The 21,631-nt window shown below is 36.6% G+C and overlaps 1 protein-coding gene across 3 annotated transcripts in view; it reads right to left on the bottom strand.

The window, feature by feature from the left end:
• LOC149541067 (Leucine-rich repeat (LRR) family protein) overlaps positions 1-21,631 on the bottom strand; it is a 243,758-nt gene that overhangs the window by 201,161 nt on the left and 20,966 nt on the right. For 2 of the 3 annotated variants that reach the window (XM_089802058.1, XM_089802060.1), the window contains exons 2-4: positions 15,258-15,321; positions 14,963-15,099; positions 14,692-14,778 (exon numbers count right to left, since the gene is read on the bottom strand). In XM_089802058.1, the coding sequence (XP_089658184.1) occupies positions 14,692-14,778; positions 14,963-15,099; positions 15,258-15,321 (288 nt within the window). The remainder of the gene's footprint in view (positions 1-14,691; positions 14,779-14,962; positions 15,100-15,257; positions 15,322-21,631) is intronic. The other variant, XM_089802059.1, reaches the window with a different exon arrangement.

The following is a 21,631-nucleotide window of genomic DNA, read 5'->3' as shown; positions in this document are numbered from 1 at the left end:
TGTGCAACCAAGCCATACCAAGAACTATATTTGTTCCCCCCATATCTACCACATAAAAATCCGTGGTGAAAGCATATGTATTAAGTCTCACAAGAAGATTTGGAATCCTCTTGTTACACCTCAACGTGTAACTATCAGCCAACTGTACCTCTAGGCCCTCAAAATCCTTCATCTGCATACTTCTCCTAACCAAACGAGCATCTATAAAATTATGAGTAGCTCTAGTATCAAATAATGAGATAACACTGTCCAGCTACGAGTCCACGCATCCTGAAAGCTCCCTCGATGCTGGATAAGTAAGCTACCTTGAGGTTGGAATCATCCACCTCATCCTCATCATCATCTATCCTACGCTGAACCTGATCATAATTCCCAGGCTGCTCCTAAAAATCAGCACTGTCATCATCGTCATAAAACCACTCCATCCTATTTTTGCCCTTAGGCTTCATAGGGCAATCATGTTCAACATCATAGGGACCCTTGCAATAGAAACACAACTTCCTTCTCCTCAAATCATTATCATCTCCCAATCCAAAGGAGTTGCAACAGGACGCTTACCATTAGGTTTCTCCTCTCTCCAAGAAGCTGTCCTATCATAAGAAGATGTAGCAAGCTTTGAGGCAAACTTGCCTCTAGGTGTAGAAGCCTCTATGTTATAAGCCTTCTTCATAGCTTACTACAATGAGGGGGGGTCTAATGACTTAACCTAACCCCTAAGTGGCTTAGCAAATCCCTCAATGTAAAGCATAACCCTCCTCTCAAATATGTCATATACCATCACTGACAATCTTTGGAACTCACTGATAAATGCCTCCAAACTAGTTGTCTATCGCAACTAAGCCAACTCCCTAAAATAAACCTTGGGATCCTTCTTCTCAATACGCTCTATCAACCTGTCAACAAACTCCTGATATGATGTGATCCAATCATGATGGAGAGATACTAAACCATGGTACCACCAATTATGCCCAACTTCATCAAGGTGTAGTAGAGCAAATCTGATGGCGTCCTCCTCAATCATAGGATGCAAAGCGAGGTAGGTGTCGAGCTTGTGGACCCAAGCTCTAGCAGTCACTCTACTGCTTCCATCAAAACGAGCTAGTGTCATCTTACCAGCTACCTACTGTAGCTTAGTGTGCTTGTGATGTTCCATCCTAGCTGTGCAATGTCTGAATAACAAAAATAGTGAATGGTTAGGTACGAATGGCAATCTGAACATTTTAGAATGGGATCCATATGGTGGAGGAGGCTGTGCAAGTCGTATGGTGGAAAGGGGAGGGATGTTGCAGGGGTAGTACAGATGAGTTTGTATGGTACAAGGTGAAGATCGTACAACAACAAGAGATGGGAAAATGTACGGTAGTGCTAGGATGAAGAAGAGTATGGTGGTGGGAGGACGTGACAATGGTCATATAGTGGGCCAAGATGGTTGTGTGATGGAGTTATGGCAATGAGGTACGGAGGTAAGGGTGCAACAACAATGAAGGTCATACGATAGGAATATAAAGGGTCGTACAGTATGTGTAGGAAGGTTGTACGATTGGTTTGTGGGTAGTATGGTTGATCTTGGAGGCCATACGGTGAGAAATGTTGCAGAACAAAATTTGCACTGAGTGGTATGGAGGAAAAATGGTTTCAGTATTGCACCTTAAACTATTAATTCTGAATTCATAGAACAATGCCAAACAAGAATGGAGATTGAAAATGCATAACCTTCAATTGATATTTTCCAAAAAATGGTGCTCTGATTTGCCAGATCCGAGCAAAGTATTACATGCAATGAAATAGGGTGAGTTGAATCCCATTGAAACCGAACAAGCCAAGTAGGGAAGATCTTTCGCTTCCGAAATGGCGAAGAACAAAGAATCCCAATGAGAATTCACAATACAAAGAAATATAATCCAAATCACATACCTAACAACTACCTACATGTTGTGCTTAAATACCCGTCGGGAAAACCTTTCAAGGGTGTAAAAGATAGCCAATGGCCACACCTACCTACGAAAACAATTAAATTAAAAATGGGTCCAAGATATCTTAAATCAATCAGCCCATTAACAAGGTTTAATTAAATATATTTATTTTATGATGGGGGCATTATGATCCTCCCGTCCCAAAATTTGCTTGTCCTCAAGCAAATGCAAATCCGGTCATAGGAAACCTTCCGTAATCAGCTTCTTCAGTTCCGAGTCAAATACCAAGTAGATCTAACCGCCAGAGTAAATAATATCATCAATAACTCTGTAGCTTTCATTGCGTACATAGCCATCCATCAACTAACATGCAGAAGTGTTCTCGAAGTACTCAACCAATAGATGGGACCGCCAATTATCCAAGGAATGGGGTTAGGTGTTGACTGCCATGTTTTTACTAACAGCGTCTGGGATCAAATCCTATTTAAAATTGGCCTCCATCTTTTTGATTGTGACTTCTCTCAAAACTTTATTTGACATTCCTCTTAGCAGCACCTTCTTGCCATCCGTCTCGAATGAAAAGTCCATCCTTTTGAAACTTTGGGTGTACTAGTCAAGAGTTTCCAACCACAAGATGCCCAATATGATATCAATATCAACCAAATCTATGACAAAAAAAAAATCTGTCATGGTATAGTTTCCCATGGAAATTTGTAGCCGTGGGATCACAAGGGTGCAAGATAACAAGGTTCCTCCTACAACCTTAACCTCAAATCCTCTGTGCTCAACTCCGCGCAAGCCTTTACTTGTGACCAAAAATGAATTGATGAAATTGAGTGTGACGCCACTATCAATCATGATTGGGACTCGTTTTCCGTGAAATGTGCCACGAACCCTAAAGATACCACTTCCAATCGATGTAGTGAGGGTAGCAATGGAACCCTTTTATGTATTAGGGCATTTATTCTCTCTTGCTAGGTAATTTCTTCATCAGTCACTATAGGTATTTGTCCTTCGTCATCATCAGGAATCACCTCAATGTAATGAATCTTTCCCTTCCCAAGGCAGCAATGACCAAGTCCCCATGGTTCTTTGCATGTGAAACAGAGCTTTTTCCTTCGGAGCTCTTGCCGAGAATTTTCATCAAACTAAGGTTTCTTCCGAATTGGCTCCTTGTCTTTGTCTTCTTGTGGGGATGGTGTTGGTGTAGCTGCGTGAGTTTTGGAGGAAGATGCGGCCATGTCATGCACCTTCTTAATAGCTTCGTTGAGTGCACAAGGGTTGAACCCTTTGATCTAGCCTCTCAAAGGCTCTCTCAGCCCATCCATGAATAACACAATTTGACATCTTTCAGAGATGTCTGTGACTAATATTAATAGCCTCTGGATCTCAGTGATGTAGTTGTTTACCATGCCCATTTGCTTTAGCTAAGTTAGATCTTTGAAGTTTAGCTCAAGATCCTTCCCATCGAAACGGTCAATGAGCCTCTCAGTGAACTCGACATAAGAGATTACTTGGTCGTGATCGAAAGTGACCAATCCATGATGCCACCACTCATGCACCACTCCTTCGAGATGAAGTGTTGCAAACTTGATTGCTTCCTCTTTGGGCATCAGATTGAATTGGAAATAAGTATCTGCCTTCAGAACCCATGACTGTTTGGTAATGGCTCTAGATCCATCAAATGGCGATAAGTTTACCTTTCCAATCTTTCTCCTGAGATCATCAAAATAACTGCGATTTCCCCCACCATAATATCTCATTCTTAGATCAACATTGTCTTTGTAAGATATATCACCTTCCATATTTGCATTTTGCCAATCTTCCCGAAGTTTTTTTTGCATTTCCTGAAAAGTGGGCTCTCTTTCTTTACATGGTGCTTCCATCCTTGGAAGGAAGATGGGTATTGAGGGTCGAGAGCGAGATGGTTGAAAATTTCTCCTCCCTGAAACCGAGTTGTTGCTATGCCCATTTTGTTCTCCTATTGTCTTTCCCTCGAATAATTTTTGAAGTGTTTCGTGCATCAGCCTTTGGGTTTCATTGATTTGTATTTGGTTTCTGTTGAGTTCTCCTAAGAGATTCATTAGTTCTACCATAGGATCCTGATGATCTATCGTTCTACCAATAGGGTTATTTTGCCTTCTCCTTCAAGTATAAACTTGAATTCACTTCCATAGGCAAGAAGAATCAAAAGCTCTAATACCACTATGATGTTCCGTCCTAGCAGTGCGGTGTCCGAATAACACGACTAGTGAATGGTTAGGTACGAATGGTAGTCTGTAAGTTTTAAAATGGGGTCTGTACAGTGGAGGAGATTGTGTTGACAGCAGGTCGTATGGTGGAGAGGGGAGGGATGTTGTAGGGGTAGTACGAATGAGTCCATACAGTAAGGTGAAGGTCGTACAACAGCAGGAGATGGGAAAACATACGATGGTAGTAGGATGAAGAAGAGTGTTACATCCCAAATTTTTGCCCTAAATTTTAAAATAAACTTAGCTGTTGATTTATCGAATCAATATCATGTGAAAATGAGTTAGTTAATTATAGCCGTTGTATCAATTTATTTCTTCCTAATCATGTGAAAGTGAGTTAGTTAATTATAGCTATTGTATCAATTTATGATCATGTGAAAGTGAGTTAGTTAATTATAGCCGTTGTATCAATTTATTTCTTCCTAATCATGTGAAAGTGAGTTAATTCTAGCCGTTGTATCAATTTAATTTTTCCTGATCATGTGGAAGTGAGTTAGTTAATTCTAGCCATTGTATCAATTTATTTCTTCCTAATCATGTGAAAGTGAGTTATTTAATTATAGTCATTGTATATAAGATGAACATGTGAAAAGAGTTAGTTATTCTGACGTTGATGAAATTTCTAATGGTCACTAGATAATTTTGATCTCGAATTGATGTCTTGGCAAGAATGTTGTTTTGAATGATTACAAGAAGAAGGGGATCGTCGAATAGTCCAATCATCAAAATCAACAGGTTTGACCTAAAACTATCTTGGCAAGGTTACTAGGACTTGACAACAAATTACATGGTGGAACCGCATGAGCTATAAAAGGAACATTATAATAAATAATGTAAAATAAACATAAATTCTTACCTCTAAAGAATCATCAAATATTATTATTTAACTATTATTTTACATTCTTAAATACAAGCATATGTAAATAAAAATAAGATGACACTAATACATAAGAAATTATAATCTAATGATTCCACCTTATTAATATGTACACATGTTCGTAGATAAGAACATATAATAATAATAAAGTAATAATAACTTTTAAACTTCCTATTTTTCTTTCTTTATTTCCCTCCTTTTTTTTCTTTTAAAATCGATTTGAATGGCTTTCGAATAGAATCTTGTAACTGAAGGAAGCCGTAGAGTCAAGCTTGTCTCTATATCATAGACCATAATCGTACATCGGCATTCTTTTTTCATTTTGTTTTTGAACTCCTTGCTGCTAGTATTCTTCAAAACTACAAAGCTCAAAACCCGATATCTTACTGTCCAAACCATTCTATTTCTTACATTGTCGCGGGTCTCAGAACAAGACTGATGTCTTTTGTTTCAAGTGCAAGCTCTGTCCAAAATTCGTTGGTGAAGTCACGTAAGGCATCTGTCGTAACCTAAGTATTTCTTATGTTCTTTACCTGCTAAGTTAAATCATCCCAATCAGAATATAACTCATACACCATTGGCTTCTTGTTATTACTTTTCTTAATATAACGTTAGCAGTGTGTTGTTAGAGACACTAAATTCATAACATGATATCTGTAGTTTCATCCAAATACATGGGATAGTAAATAGATTTATTCTATATCTTTTGACGTGAAAGTTTATGTAAAAATCAACCATCTCAGTTTAGAACCAATTACATCCAGATATATATTTTACAATGGAGATCTTGAAATCAAAAAAACCAAGGAATTCACCAGGCGATGATGCCAGTATATGGTGAAGAAGGTGTAAAGTAACACTATGATTATAATTTGATAGCACCTAGGAATCACCAGCTTGGTAGCCTGAAAATGGTGAGGAGGTGTAGAGAATTTGCAAAACAAGAATGGCATCAAAATTAATAAATAACATGTTAATAATACATTAGCTCATGCATGTTTCACTCATGAAGAATGTTGTCAAGTCGAGTTGGTGGAGATCGGGTTTGCAAACTCAATTTTGAAATCCTTGGCCGAGGTAGAATTAGGCAAATATGCCAAACAAGTGATCTTTGTTGATTGTCCAGACGCTTCAGTTATTTTGGAGAATAACTGTTGGGACTTCAACCCACCCGATTACTCTGATGGCTGGACTTATGAACATCCCAAGCCCGATCCCGAGGTAGGGAGGGTCGTTCTATTAAATTAGAATATGTGAGGATAAGTAATGGTCTGCGGTTGGGAGGTTAAGCCTATGTCAATGCTTCTCCTCTCACCAATGCTGAGGCTTGGACAACAAGCTAAAGAAATTTCTCCAATTATACTATATGTTCTTTAAACCTCTGAATGAATAGATAGTTACTTCGTTTCAAGATAAAAGTCATTTATTTTATGAATAGTTGTTACTTTATTTTCAGTTGAAAATCTAGAAGAAACATCTCATTTTGTATTTTAGATAGTTATTTCATTTCAAGAATAGCTATTACTTTATTTCCTGTTGAATATTTGAAAGTAGTTAAATGTTAGCAATGCATAGATATCTCATTTTGTATTTCCGGAAAATTCAGTTAAACATGTAATATATATTGAAAAGGGTTTTCTTTCAGTTATTTTCTGTTAGTAGAAATCATTGTCATGTGAAATAAAATCAGTTAATTATTAAAATAGTTGATTCGTATTTGGTTGGAAAACTCGTATGTTACAAAGAGTATGGTGGTGGGAGGACGTGAGAATGGTCGTACGATGGGCCAAGATGGTCATACGGTAGGAGTTTTGGCAGCGAGGTATGAAAGTATGAATGCAACAACAATGAAGGTTGTACGGTATCTGTATGAATGACATATGATATGAATATGAAGGGTCGTACTATATGTGTAGGAAGGTCGTACAGTTGGTTTGCGGGTAGTACAGCTGATCTTGGAGGCCATAGAATGAGTAATATTGCAAAACGGAATTTTCACTGAGTGGTACAGAGGAAAAATGGCTTCAATCTTGCACCTTAAACTATTAATCCCAAATTCATCAAACAATGCCAAACAAGAACGGAGATTGAATACACATAACCTTCAATTAATATTTGTCAAAAGATGGTGTTCTGATTTGCTAGATCTGAGCGAAGTATTACATGTAACGGAATAGGATGAGGGTTGAATCCCACTGAAACCGAACAAGGCAAGTAGGAAAGATCTTTCACTTCTGAAATGGCGACCAACAGAGAATCTCAACGGGAATTCGCAATACAAAGAACTATAATCCAAATCGCATACCTAACAACTACCTACATGTCGTGCTTAAATACCCGTCAAGAAAACCTTTCGAGGGTGTACAAAGATAGCCGACGACCACACCTACCTACGAAAACAATTAAATTAAAAATCGGTCCAAGATATATTAAATCAATCATCCAGTTAACAAGGTTTGATTAACTATTTTTATTTTTATGACGGGGACATTACAGTGCCTATGTCGTTGTCTATCTGTAGCAAGCCTACCCCTGGAATGCTCACGCTTCTGTGTAAGATATATGTCAAAACTTAATTATCCTTCAGTGCTTGAGGAAGAGCATCCCACTCATTGAAATGAGTCAGAACATCATCAACAAAGGGGGTTACCTCAGAAGTGGTACTAACTACAGCTAGCTATGGTCTCAAAAAGGTGGGTCTCTGTGGCACGTCCTGAGCACCAATATAATCTATCCTATCCACCCCATCATCCATCCTAACACGATCCTCAACCCTATGCCTGTCATCGGGCCTAGGTCCCTCATCCACTCGTGACCTATGGGAACCAACTGAAACATCTCTTACTCTCTCTCTACCCCAGTCCCAAGGCAAAGCTAACTGTTGCAAGGTGTCAGACAATTGTTGTAGTACACCTATCATCTGTTATTGCTCGGCTACAATATTCCTAAATGCCTGCAGGGCATCTCTATCAACCTCAGCATCTATGGCCTGTAGTCCAATGCTACCAGAACCACCCGGACTACCAATCGAACCAAACTAAATGTCAGGCTCTCCTTAACTGGAAGGCAAATTATGTCCCCTTCAGGTATACTACATACCTGGCACAAATCTTTGTTCACCATCCATGTCTCAAAATGCGGAATCAACAAAATCAACTTCTGATCAAACTGAGCCCAATTCCTGCAGGCTGGCAAGATACCACTCTGATACCATTGTAAAGACTCTAAACCAACCACTATAATGGTAATGCACCCAAACTGATTTTTTATAAATGTTTTTTTCTTTTCTTTAAAAAAACAACACTTTCAAAAATATGTAAATGGGCAAGGAACGTTATTAAAAGATAACACCCTCTCAGAATTTTCCAGAATTTATTTTCTTGAAATGAAATAACAAATTTAACAATGTCTTTCAAAATTAAAATAATTTTCAACAACCCAAAACCTGATTACAATTTGAATGCTCCTAGTATGAATTGTAAGGAAGAAGATGACTCAGATTGAAGATGCAAGTGTGGAAATCAACGTGTCCCCTCCAATTCAAGCATTGACCCAGCTGACCATAGTTGTTATTCGCTTAATTATTACTGTTGATAATAGACGTGGCTCCACTATATGATCTAAGTGCAGAATTGAACCAATTCAGAGGTCATTACATACAATAGTTGTGCATGGGGTGTGTTGTGTCTGTGTTTCAGTCTCACGCAATGCTGTTAATGGATATCAAGCGTCACCAATTGCTGACTCTAACTCAGAATTTCCCTCATGCAGACCACCATTCACAAGCATTGAGCCCGTCCTCCATCAAATTAAGCCTCCAAAACTTGAACCACTGCCCTGGCTTTAATGTCAGCCTTAGGTAATTCAACTTTGCCCTCCAAACTAAAATCGCATCTCCAGCAATATAATCCACCAGCTAATAACTCAGTAAATAAACTTCTCCTCCAAACACAGTGAGATACAGAAGGAGATCAGGGAAATTGTCATACAGCAGCAACAATTTGCAATATTCCTTCCAGCAATTCACAGATATTCACAAACCCTTAGCCCAATAATTCAAGAAGAAATATATATTTTCAAGATGTCTCACATTCTCCCAAAAAGCCATATTTATAAATCAATTTGAGCCATTTAGCTTCACCCTCACACCTTTCACTTAAAAGCGACTTTTATAATATAAAGTCTTGACACTTTATAACATAAAGCACAATAATAATTAAGTGCACATTAAATGTTCATTTAAACCAACATACTTCCAAATAAATATGAACATCAAATTCCATTCATAGATCAAATATTCAAATTCTAGAAAATCACCCAACCTGAACTACTCAACCAAAAATAGTAATTGGCCATAAGTGACTTACTAAAAACACTAAGTCCAAAAATAGAAATAACTCAACAAAAACCCCCAAATCCAACTGTCAGCTCACGAGGGTTGTGATGATGAGCTGACAAAACCAAACTCTAGAAACCTACTAAATCGAGGACATTACATTCTCTAGCCATCTCCACATGTCCAAATTTGAACCATGTTTGGATTTCGAAATCTATTTAAGTGTTTGGCTGTGCACAAATCTAAAATCCTAAATCTCTTGGATTTATTTCAGATTTGCTCAAGTTTTGGATAAAGACTTGTTTTCTCATTCTTGGTGCAGTTGACATAAAATTCCTTTGTTATTTTCTTTAAGGCATTTATATATATTTGTTTTGTTTGTTCTTGCAAATCATTGTCATTTCCATTTTCAGATTTGCATCTCTTTTTATGTACATGAAGTTGAGCCTTCTATCTTCCATCTTATTCTCCAAGTTGCATGTGCAAGGATTCATTTTAAGAAGCATGTGCAGTCGTGTGTAAAATCTCATTCTTAAAGGAAAGGCAAGTTCACTTTTCCCCACATGCGAATACAAGTTAAAACCCTACCGTCATGCATTCCATGTACCTCCATATGACTGCCCTATGGTTGAAGTTTCTCCCACATGCTTGCCAAATAGAGTGTCACATTTTGCACTTATTAAAACGTTCTATGTTCAATGTGTTTCTCATTTTTCCTGTTATTCACTTAATTCCAAGCTTGCTGGTCGCATATGCAATTCACTCCAAAAACAATATTTTTGGTTATTTTACTCATATTTGAGTCATTTTGAGCTTGACCCATTTGTTCATTCTCCATCCATACCTTGTCCAAAACTCGTGTTTTTACATCAAACTTATCATGGATCCCTCACATGAAGATGTTCTCACATTAAGGAATTTTCATGTGATAATTGTACAGGCAGATCATTTTGCAATGTCAACAAAACCTACTCCAGCAAAGGACAAAGACAAAAATAGGATGAAGTATCAGTATGATCAGTATCATAACTCCATCCCACCATCACAAGTAACTTCCTATTGTGATGAAATGAGGGATACCAACATATCTCATATGAATCTTGAGGATTTCCTTGCAAGAGTTGATGTTAAAGCTATTGAGAATATGACATGGATCAAGCGAAGTCATATTCACCTATTGTCCACTTTCCCCTTGGCAGCTCATGAGCCGGAATTCATCATCGGAGATCAGGATGGTAATACTATCATTAGTCTCGATCGTGGGACTATTGATCGTATTTTTCATGTTCCTCATACTCCAATTGTCACAAACATCACAAGGAAAACGGCTTTGGAGCGGTGGAACAAGGATACCTTCTAATGTACCAAGTCCGTCAATGATAATTGGTTGATCACTAAGAGGCCAAATCTTGTTAGATAGGCAATAAAGGGCGTGCACCAATGTGATCTCAAGGAAGAAATCAACGACCTCATCACATTGCTTAGTCGCTTAGCAGGGCTTGATTCCAAAAGCCAATTTGTCAAATAAGGCAGCACATAGAATGACTCTAGCAGAAAGTTTAAAGTTGAACAACAAGTACAGAAATTGTTGCAGAAAGGGTTGATTCAAGAGAGTTTGAGTCCATGAACAGTAGGTAGGGAAATTTGTGAGCAAAATTGTTCATGTGACAGAATTGTTTTTCAGAGACGTGAGACTACATGGGCTACCAATGAGCATGGTTTCAGACCGAGACACCAAATTTATTGGGTTCTTTTGGAGAAGATTGTGAAAGAAGCCAAAAATACATATTTGAAGTTCAACTCAGCGCATCATCCACAAATTGATGCACAAACAGAAGTGGTGAATAGGAGTTTAGGAAACCTATTGCGGTGTTTGGTTGGAGATAAACCAAAGGGATGAATTTTGTTTTTACCACAATGGAATTTACATACAAAAATATTGCCAATAAGGAGTACTAGTAAATCACCATTCCAAATAGTATACAGAAGTAGTCCTAGAAATGCTCCTAAATTAAGGAAGTTGGACAAAGGGAAGACAAGTAGTGTCGAAGCCAAAGGGTTTGCAAAACACTTTAAGAACTTGCACGAGGAAGTGAGGAAGCACATTACTAAAATGAATACATAGTACAAGGCTAAGGCTAAGGCTGATAAAAAAATGAGGCATAAGAAAATTCAGATTGGACATGAAACCATGTTTCATTTGAGATGGGAGAGATTTCCAATAGGTACTTAGAATAAGTTTACAATGAAGTTTGGACCATGCAGGATACTGAATTAGCGTGATTTACGAACTACTTATGAAGTAGAGTTGCCCAGTCAACTAAATATCTCATCAATATTTAACATTTTAGATCTGACAAGTATTATGAAGGAGGCGTTGAAAATGAGGTCTCAGAGGCACAATAGAATATTCCAGCAACTACTTTAGCTATAGAGGAGATTAAAGATATTTTGGACAGTCATATTGGCAGATGCACAAGAAACAAAATATATGAAGAATATTTAGTCAAACAGAAAGAAAGACATATTGAAGATTCGTCATGGCTAACAAGGGAAGAGGTTAACCCTACCCTATTGGTTTTCCTCTGAACCCTTGAGATGTGACGTCACTTCTCAAATTACCCCAGGTGTCTAACGCAAGAGCATCCTGAGATTAAAGGCAATCTTGCCACATCAAAAAATATTATTTGATTTGTCTTTTCAATAAAGGGTATCTCAATGTAGAGTTTCTATTTATGGAAGCTTTCTATTTTTAGTAAGTTGATCGTTGGAGCTCAGAATGTTCAAATTTCTTCCCTAGAGGTTCACTTTGGATAGATTAGTTTGTCAATAAATTTTGATTGCATGAGCAAGTTTACTTTTGAAGATACTGAAAAAAATGGGTAATGGCAGTAGGGTACAGAAACTTTGAACTCAATTTTGAAGGCTTTCGAGGCTCTGAAAAGGGTTCAAACCTTGGCTAAGCAGATCTTGTGGATATTCAATAGATGGGACAACAAAGGGAAAGCATGAGAACCAGGTTAGATAGAAGGCCAAGTACTCAAAACAAGGAACTTAAACAAGCCACTAACAAGTTGATACTTCCTACATATAATGGCAGCGGAAAGAAAAGTGTTAGGGCTTGGATTCATAAACTCCATATATTCTTGAATCTCAAGCCCATGAAGGACATAGAAGAAATCATGGTTCGCCACTATGCATTTAGATGAAGCAGCCTATAATTGGTGGTGCCATGGACTTGCAACTCAAGATCATGGACTGATTAACACATATGAAGAATTTAATAATAAAGTGGTTCCCTTCTTTGATTGAAAGTGTGTGAAAGTTTATTACAAAGAATTGGCTCAACTGAAACAGGATGGCAAATTGGTTTCTTTTATCAATGAATTTTTAAGGATTTTAGCGATGGTTGAGCTTTAGACAATTTCAGTGATGGTTCTGGACATGTTAAAAAAAGGAAGGTCATCTTATTCACTGAAGGTTTGAATCATAGGATCAAAGGATTTGTGAATGTCCTCAAACCTGTTCTCTACAGGATGCAATTAAAATGGCACTCAATCTAGACACTTCATCCACTTCATTGCAGCAGTCTAAAGGAAATTCCAGAAGCTCTATTCAAAATCAGAAAATTGTTGACCAGTGTAAGAATACCAAAATCAAAAAATAAATTCTGAAAAGTTCCATTGGGGATTTTAAAGAGAGATTGGGAAGCACATTTAAGGAATTCTTGGTTGTTCATTTTGGTGAAAATGTAGCTTCAAAAGCCACCATGCAAAAACATGAAATCCTACAGAAATTTTCACTTTTTGTGTAAAAGTATATTAATTTCTATTGGCAAATCTTTTCTTCCTTTTCATTGAAAAATATTAATTCTATTAACTATTTGTTTACATTGCTAAAATTTTGTAAATGAACCTTGGAAAATCTTGGTAAAGAATGGAATATACTTTTTGTGTAAAAGTATATTAATTTCTATTGGCAAATCTTTTCTTCTTTTTTATTGAAAAATATTAATTCTATTAACTATTTGTTTACATCGCTAAAATTTTGTAAATGAACCTTGGAAAATCTTGGTAAAGAATAGAAAAATGCAGTAATTATAGTGCACATTCTCTTCATTTAAAAAAATAAATTCATACCACAAATTAGCAGCCCAAGAGTAGCAATGATCAATTGGTTTAAGGTGTAGACTATAATATTTAGTTGTCATTGTTGATTTAAAATATAATCTGATGACCCTCATTGTGTTTTGAAAGGTAAAATATATCTGCTGTTTGTAATTCTCGTGGGACCAAAAGTTACTTTAAGACCATTAGTCTCAATTGAGATCCACCAACCAAAAGCAATTCCAAGCCCTGTGAGTATTACAAACCATCGGTACATTTTACCTCACAGAATATAATGAGGATGATTAGAATATTATCTTAAACCAATATGATGGCAACTAAAGGTTGATGGTATGGCCCTAAAGTCACTAATAATTATGATATATTATTAGCAAATTAATTAAGATTTCTACAATTACTTGTAAAATTTAGGCACATCTTCTTTAAACATATATCAAATATAGTGACAAATTTTTTAGTTAAAAAGTTAATCAAATAAATGCTTTGATAATTTAAACAGACACAATAAAAAATTTATGAAAAAGTGATGATTTAGGCTGCCTTGAACTATTAGGCCAACTTAGATTTCTGAATTTCAACTCTCGGCGAATTAGTGGATATTCACCAGTAGAAAACCATTGTAGGGGATGCACTAGAGATATACCCTTAAAGCACCTTGAGATCTGTACAAATAGATCTTTTACCTTATGGTCCACTTCAAGTATAATGTTAATGATAAAGTCAATCTTAAGCTATTTTTTGCCTATAATCCATTGTCTGTGTGCTTTAGGGTTAAATTGTACATTCCACATACTACTTTTTTTTTTGGTCTCTCTATTTGATTTATTAATTGCATTTTATTGCAGCTGTTTTTCTTTTGAATTCTATGAAATTCAATTGGAGTAGCATCGCTGTATCTTGGAAAACTGCTATATGTGTTATATAAGCATAATGTTATCTGTCCTAACAAGATTGCTAATTATGTAATAACCCTTATAAACACAAATGTTTCTGTTATATAAAAAAATGATTTCAATCCTGACTACGATGGCAAACCGAATAATTCAAATTCAATCTTCATGACATCACTAATAAATTTATAATGTTCCAGAAGTTAGAAATGCTTATTCAGTTGGGCTCTTAAGGAATATATATACATTTTTCTATTAAGAATTCCAAATTGCAAATCAGAAGAAAAACAACTCACATGACCAGCGCAGTCGCAGAGCCAATCTCTTCAGGAATTTCGCATAATAAGTTGAAAGAAACATCTAACAGTTTCAGCATGGTAAGCCTGTCATCAGCATATGAGATTCATATTAGATACATGTTCAACACAAATAGATAATAAATTACATATGCTTCATATTCCAAACAGGTAATAATAAGTAATTCCTGTAAAAGTATTCAAGCAATATAGAAATTTCTTTATAAAATATTTTCTGACTTTTCACAATGAAAAAACACATATCATATACCGTCCAACAGCAGCCGGAAGACATGAGAGTTGATTATGACTGACATTCAAAACTGTCAGAAAAGACAGATTTCCTAGGTCTTCTGAAATGGTCTGGATGCTGTTGTGAGCCAAAATGAGTTTTTGCAGCTCCACAGCCTAGAAAAAGAAGACGTCAAAGTTGAATGAGCAAATGAATTGTTCCTATGTTATCAAAACCAGACCACAAGTAGTTCAAGATTCAATTGTATGTTCAGAAAAATTTATAACTGCTTAAACAAATTCTAAATACCGATAGAGAAAATTGAGCCTCATACCTCCCACCACTTCTCTCCTTCTCCAATGGCATCTAAATTATTGAAAATCTGATGTGGCACTTCCCTTCCATCCAAAGAATACCAATGAGTTGAGAGCCCAAGTTAGGAAATACATTTCAATAATTCAAAATCAATTGACAAAAATTTAGTTACAGCACTTCGCTAGAACTAGAACAAACAAGATTTTGACAAAGCATTAACAATTGCAAGCCAAGAATCTGCAGCAGTTACAAGAAATACGGTATGGTATTTGAAGACACCCATTCTAACGCAGTAAGTATTCATTAAAGAGGTATCTGCACAAGTCATGTGACAGCACATTCATTGCATTGATAGATGACTCTGGGATTCACCTCTGAATTTCCAATCTTTGTGCATGTTTCTTGTTTTGGTTGTACATAATGGGAGACATATTTACTTGACTTCAATTGCATTCTATTGAAACAATTTCTTGTCAAGTGAGATGCAAAATACATTATGAAGCGAGATTTTGTGAGCTTAATGTTTAGGAACTTCATACATTAATAGAGTAATAAATATATTATCAAAAGCAATCAAGAAGGATATGGTCTAATGATTGTTTCCTGGTTTGTTTTCTCCTAATGTACTTCTGCACCATGGTTCATGTACTCATCTTCTTCTCACTAGTATTAACATCACTTAAAAAATCTTGCATGCTTTGTAGATCTCTCTGCCTTTGTAATGTGATTATTGCCAACATTCAGAAGATGGCAGTCATTAAAAAGGTGAAAACTCAGGGACATTGATCATTGTAGAGATGACTTAAACATACTAGAGCAAAAATCCCAACCAATAAAAAATCAAAAATTCAATTGATATCTAACTTGGACGCTCCAATTACTTTACAAAAGGAAAGGCTCTATTCGCTTGATAACAGTTAGATCCATGATTTGAAGGTGCTCCAAAAGCATTTTGCATCACTATGTCATCACCATACAGTTTTCATTGTGTAAGAATCCCTGCTTATTCTATCCTTATTATTATGATGCAATGTAAATGAAACAATAACAAATTGACAAGCATATATTGCTGATATTGACCAAATAATAAAATAGCAACCCAGATTAAATCATCAAACACGAAGGCCATACCCAAAGTAGAGCAAGGCGGCAATTACATTAAACTGTTGAAGTCTGATCATAAAATGGAAGACTGTATGTATATTTTCAAACATTTGCATACAATGAACTAAGTCCTCAATTCATCTGAACCTCAACGTGGGCAACTCCAATAATGATGGATTAATGACTGATGTAAAACCAAAAGCACTGCCCTGGAAGTCTATAGATTAAGCCCTTCTTTAATGTTGATCAAAACCAGAGTAACAAGACTTGCCGCGAGTGGGACAAATTGTCCAAGTCAGCAAGTTACCTCAGCCGGGTCAAAATAACCCGTGACCGTGACTCGGCAGGTCAACTGGCCTGACTCGCCCGACTCAGCTGGACTCAGCTGACTCGCCTAGCTGACTCGGCTGACTCATCTAACTCGACCGATTTTTAATTTATGTTTTCAAAATTTTCTTAATAGATCTAAAATTTACATTTGTACTTATGTAATCGATGTATGTTATGTATGTGATCAAATTACCTTCTATTTCATGATGTAATTGTGTCTTTAAGCTTTATTCAATATTACGTGCATGGAATTTCTTTAAATCCTAATAAGTCTCAAAATTTCAAGGGTATTGTCACATTGCCAAGTCACTACCGAGTCACTGGTGAGTCCGAGCCAGGTCACAAGTTGAGTTACCCTTGTCGAGTCCAAGCTGGGCCACGTCTTGTTACTTTGATCAAAACTCCGCAACTCCAAACAGCTAGACCCTAGAATGAGGTTGCTAGGACTGTGCGTAAACCAATGAGCTTGTAGCTCCCAAAAAGTGACAAAATGAGCATTAACATTTGACTGTAATAAAATTGCCAGCTTCTGATTTAAATTTCAGTCACTTTTATGATTAGATTTTGAACATGAAAACTCTTCAAACCTGTATCAAAACCTCTCACATGCTTGCATGCAACCTTGATGAAAAATTATATTGAAAGAAGTCTCAATCTGAAACGTATTGCCTTCAACCTGCAATAAACTCAGTGTGAATTCTAGAAAAATTCCACCTGGTAGGCTGAATGGGTTTTTATCCACACAACCGAGAAACTACATGGGTTTCCATCCTCAAATTTCATAGAACTGGAAGCTAAAGCTCTCAAGCTTCTTCGATGCAGGAGCATCCACAGTGTAAGAGCAATCTTGTATCACTCAAAAATAGTCTAGTTTTTCAATAAGAGTTAATTTTGGGCAGAGTTGCTGATTTTGGCAAATTTACTATTTTTAGGAAGTTGTTCATTTGAGCACAACTTGTTCGAACTGCTTCCCTAGAAGTTCACTTAGGATATATAAGCATGTCAGTAAAGTTTTGTAGCAAGATCAAGTCTGGATTTGAAGATACTAAATTTTCAGTTTTGGCAAGGCGGTACAAAAACTTTAAACTCAGTTTTGAAGGCTTTAGAGGCTCCAAAAAAAGGTCAATCTTTGATTGGGTGGTCCTTCATAGTCCCAAGTTGTAGAACACTTCAAGAGGTTCCTGAAAATTGGTTATAATAGCTAATTGTGCCTGCAGTCATAAGATATTGGCTCTAGAAGTTGTGCTACTTTGGGAGAATAAATAAAATCCCTTCAAACACTTATGAGTTCCAAAACCTGTTTGGACATATTCTCGTCATATTCCAATATCAGAAGATGAAAAAATTAAAGATGGTCGGCCTCTAGAACCTTCTAGGGTGGCTAAATCTCCCAATATAAAGAAGACCAATAGGGTTATTGTTGTCACAAAAGCTTGCACCCTTGTCCAAAGTTTTCACCTAAGGACAACCTTGTGAAACATGGAAACAACCTCTAAGTTGTGGGACTTGAACTATGAGGTTGAGTCTCCAGAGAAGGTCGGCTTCCTCTACTATTAGGATGCACTTAAACTATTCTTGAAGAGAAAAGGGAGAAGAAATACATGAAAGTAACTACCTAATCTATTCTAAAGAGGTGATGCACCAAAATAGGGTGTTTAGATCAATCTCTACCCATACATGCACAATACCATTATCATGACAATCCAAATATATACAGATTCAAACTTGCTTTAATCTATTAACAACATACAAATCAGACAACCACATGAGTGACACAAGGAAAAAATGCTTCATTTCTTATCATTCACGAGCCAACATAGATACAGAAATGCAGATTATAGATATTCACAGTACATCAAAGAGAGGCAAACAAAGCTTGCATAGTACTATTGATGTCAGTTTTTGTACCACTACATAACATATTAGCAATTGAATATCTAATACGGAGTATCAAACACACAATTACTCTCTTGAAAAGTTAACACTTATGAAGACATAAGCAAGAACTCCAATGTTCCTTACACTTGTGGATACTAACTTAGTATATTGATGTGATTCATTGGCAATCACGTAGGTGGCCTTATGCTATTTGTTTGAGGACAACTTGGACTTTTTTTGGGATGGTGGTGATGATGGTTGGTATAAGTTTCAAATGGCGTTGATGGTGATGGTAATGGTAATGGGAAGTGTGTGTACCGATAACATTTTCCTTACTTCCTCAAGCTTCAATTACTAAACTATTTGTTACTCTACTCCTACTCCTATGAATGGAAAGATTAGCAAATGGACAGGGATCGAATCTAATGAAAGTTTACCAGCAACTCCACCTCCATAGACGCAATGATTCAACAGGAAAGGACTAGTTTACCACATGTTACCATGCTTTTAGCACCCACGTTCTAAACTCCCAAGCTAACTCTGCAAAGTCGATTTGGGTTGGTTTTTAATTGCTGATTATAGATTATGAACTCTAACCTGTGAAGAAGATAGAGTTATGAAGGTATGCTGAGGTGGAACCATCAAATTCAGAACTTCAATTTTTTGCTTCATTTTAAGATTGGGTTTGCAAAAGGATGGAATTGTTAATACATTCCAAGGTGCAGCATATCTGTGGAGTCGAACTTGAACTTGAACCAAAGGTTTCTACTTCAACTTCGTGTTCGAGTCTGCAGAGTCAAAATTTCTGACAGCATTAAAATAATAGTAACAATGCGGGTGGCATAACTTTTAACTTCACCGTTGGATCTGATCGAATTTTGGATATGTTGTTCAAAATCAAGTTTTCTAAAGGTCCACCAAGGCGATCTTCAAAATTTGGCCAAAGTCAAAAGTTATGACGGACTGAATACAGGTCTGTCAACACACCAGCAAATATAGATATGCCACAATCAGAAAAAATAGTCATGTTGCGGGGCTCACACCTTTTAATCCGACCGTTGGATTGAGCTGAATTTTGGATATGTTTGAGGAAACCTAGTTATCTAAATCCTCTCTGAGCCGTTTTGCAAGATTCTTGACAGATCAAAAGTTATGACTGTTTGAGTGCAGTAGTATATTAATGATAGTTACAGAATTATGATTGCAATCTGTAACCAGCACATGCCATCTGTCCAAGAATGCACAAGGGATTCATTTTTAAATTTGGTAAAAAGATTTATTATAATTTATGAAACTTTAAAGTGGCTCAACTATTAAAATTCCAAAGGGGCAAGAAGAAGATTATTCTTGAGAATAATTAAACTGATTTTTCAAGAAACGGTTATGGAAACCAAAAGACAATCCAAAATGTTATTTATTGCAAGATTCAGATGTAGCAGGGGTTCTTCTCTTCACCGGCAGTTCTACAGCTACAGGAAAGGGAGAATATATTTTATGTGCAGTGATTGTAACAAGGAGGGGAATAGCAGTGTTATTTCTATTTTTCTGCAACTTGATTGTAATGACAAAGATAAAATAATATTGTTATTGTTTTGTTATGCATCTGAAATAAAAGATAGTTTCATACATCAGATTCTAAAGTCTGAATATGGTTTTCTTGGATTGAAAATGATTCTACAGTCATTTCTTTCATGTTTTAGGTGCACTTTTGCATTATCATTCATATTCAGCAAAATAAGATAATGCTTCTTTGTACTTTCCCTGTGATATGAGAAACTGGATAGGCAGTCCTGTGGCTATTTGTTCATTTTCTTTCTTCATTGTATAGCTTTTAAATCTTATAATTGTATTTATCCCATAGTGATGGGTAAATGTTAGAAAACCTTTATGTTAACCAGTTATCTAAATTCTCTAAATATCCTTCTAAGAGGGAGCTATACCTCTCAATTCAGAGGAAAGCTATCAATCTCATGATAGTATTTCCAATTGTTAGTGGCAATTGTTCTTCTATTTGGGCGTCTTGAGTCATTCTTTGTATTTAATTTTGGAAGGCCAAAACTGTTTACTAACACCACACAAGGCTTTCTAACAAGCCGCTAGGATGCTAGTGGTCTAGTTATTGATCCATATCAAACATCCACTAATACTACCATGCAACTATTCATCTACTCTTAATCTTACTTAGCAACTTTTTGAAATGAAATTTACTTTAACAATTTCAAAATGAAATCTAATTCTAACTAATGGAAGTAAAAACCATGCAACAACACCAAAAGCTCTTAATCACCATGCAAGTCACAACAATGAGAAAGAAAAGCGATTTTTTGGCATTATCTTTGCAACAATTTTCTTTGACCATAACAAATGAGAGAAAATGGCCATATATAGAGGCCAAAATTTACAACCGACGGTAGAAATAAAGAGGCAAAATCAACGATCCAGATTGGATCCTAGAAACCCTAATTAGGGTTGCCACCCCATCGGCCAATGAGAAGCCGCCACCTCATCAATGGACCAATGAAAAAAAAGAAAAGTGGCAACCAATGAGAAGGCACCAAAATGGCAGCCAATTTGAATTAGACACTTGTCCTATCCTAGAAGAAAGAGAAATTGCCACTTGGGCTTACATCAAATGATCTAATATAAATCTCCCTTTTTCTTTCATCCTTTTAGCCAAGGCAATGAGCTTAGCTAGGCTTTCGTTGACTTCCTTCATGGGAGGGCAAGGCGTATGGTTTATCTTGAGCTCAACCGATTTCATCATGTTGCTTGCTGCTTGTAGTGTCTTCTCATAAAGGTTCTAAATGTTCTTTGCTTTTCTCAACCTCCAAAGCTCTCTTCTTGCTTCTAATTGTTTCTTGTTGCCGGCTACTTCCTTCACCTTTCTGTCCGATTGATTCCGATGGACCCTCTTTTGGCTTCATCTTCTCATAAGTAAGGTGTATCCTTTGACTTTGTAGCTTCCTTAATCTTTCATTGTACCACGACTCAATGTGAAAGTCAACTGTCCTCGTAACTGCCTCTAAGGAAGGATCTTGATGATCATCCCAATCTACTGGATTCAACTCTGTTCCCTCTATT

Source organism: Cupressus sempervirens, chromosome 9 (assembly GCF_028749045.1).
Source record: "Cupressus sempervirens isolate cs-2001-9-10 chromosome 9, ASM2874904v1, whole genome shotgun sequence".
Taxonomy (NCBI): domain Eukaryota; kingdom Viridiplantae; phylum Streptophyta; class Pinopsida; order Cupressales; family Cupressaceae; genus Cupressus; species Cupressus sempervirens.
The sequence above is the reverse complement of the archived record's forward strand: the minus strand, read 5'-3'. Positions and strand labels throughout refer to the sequence as shown.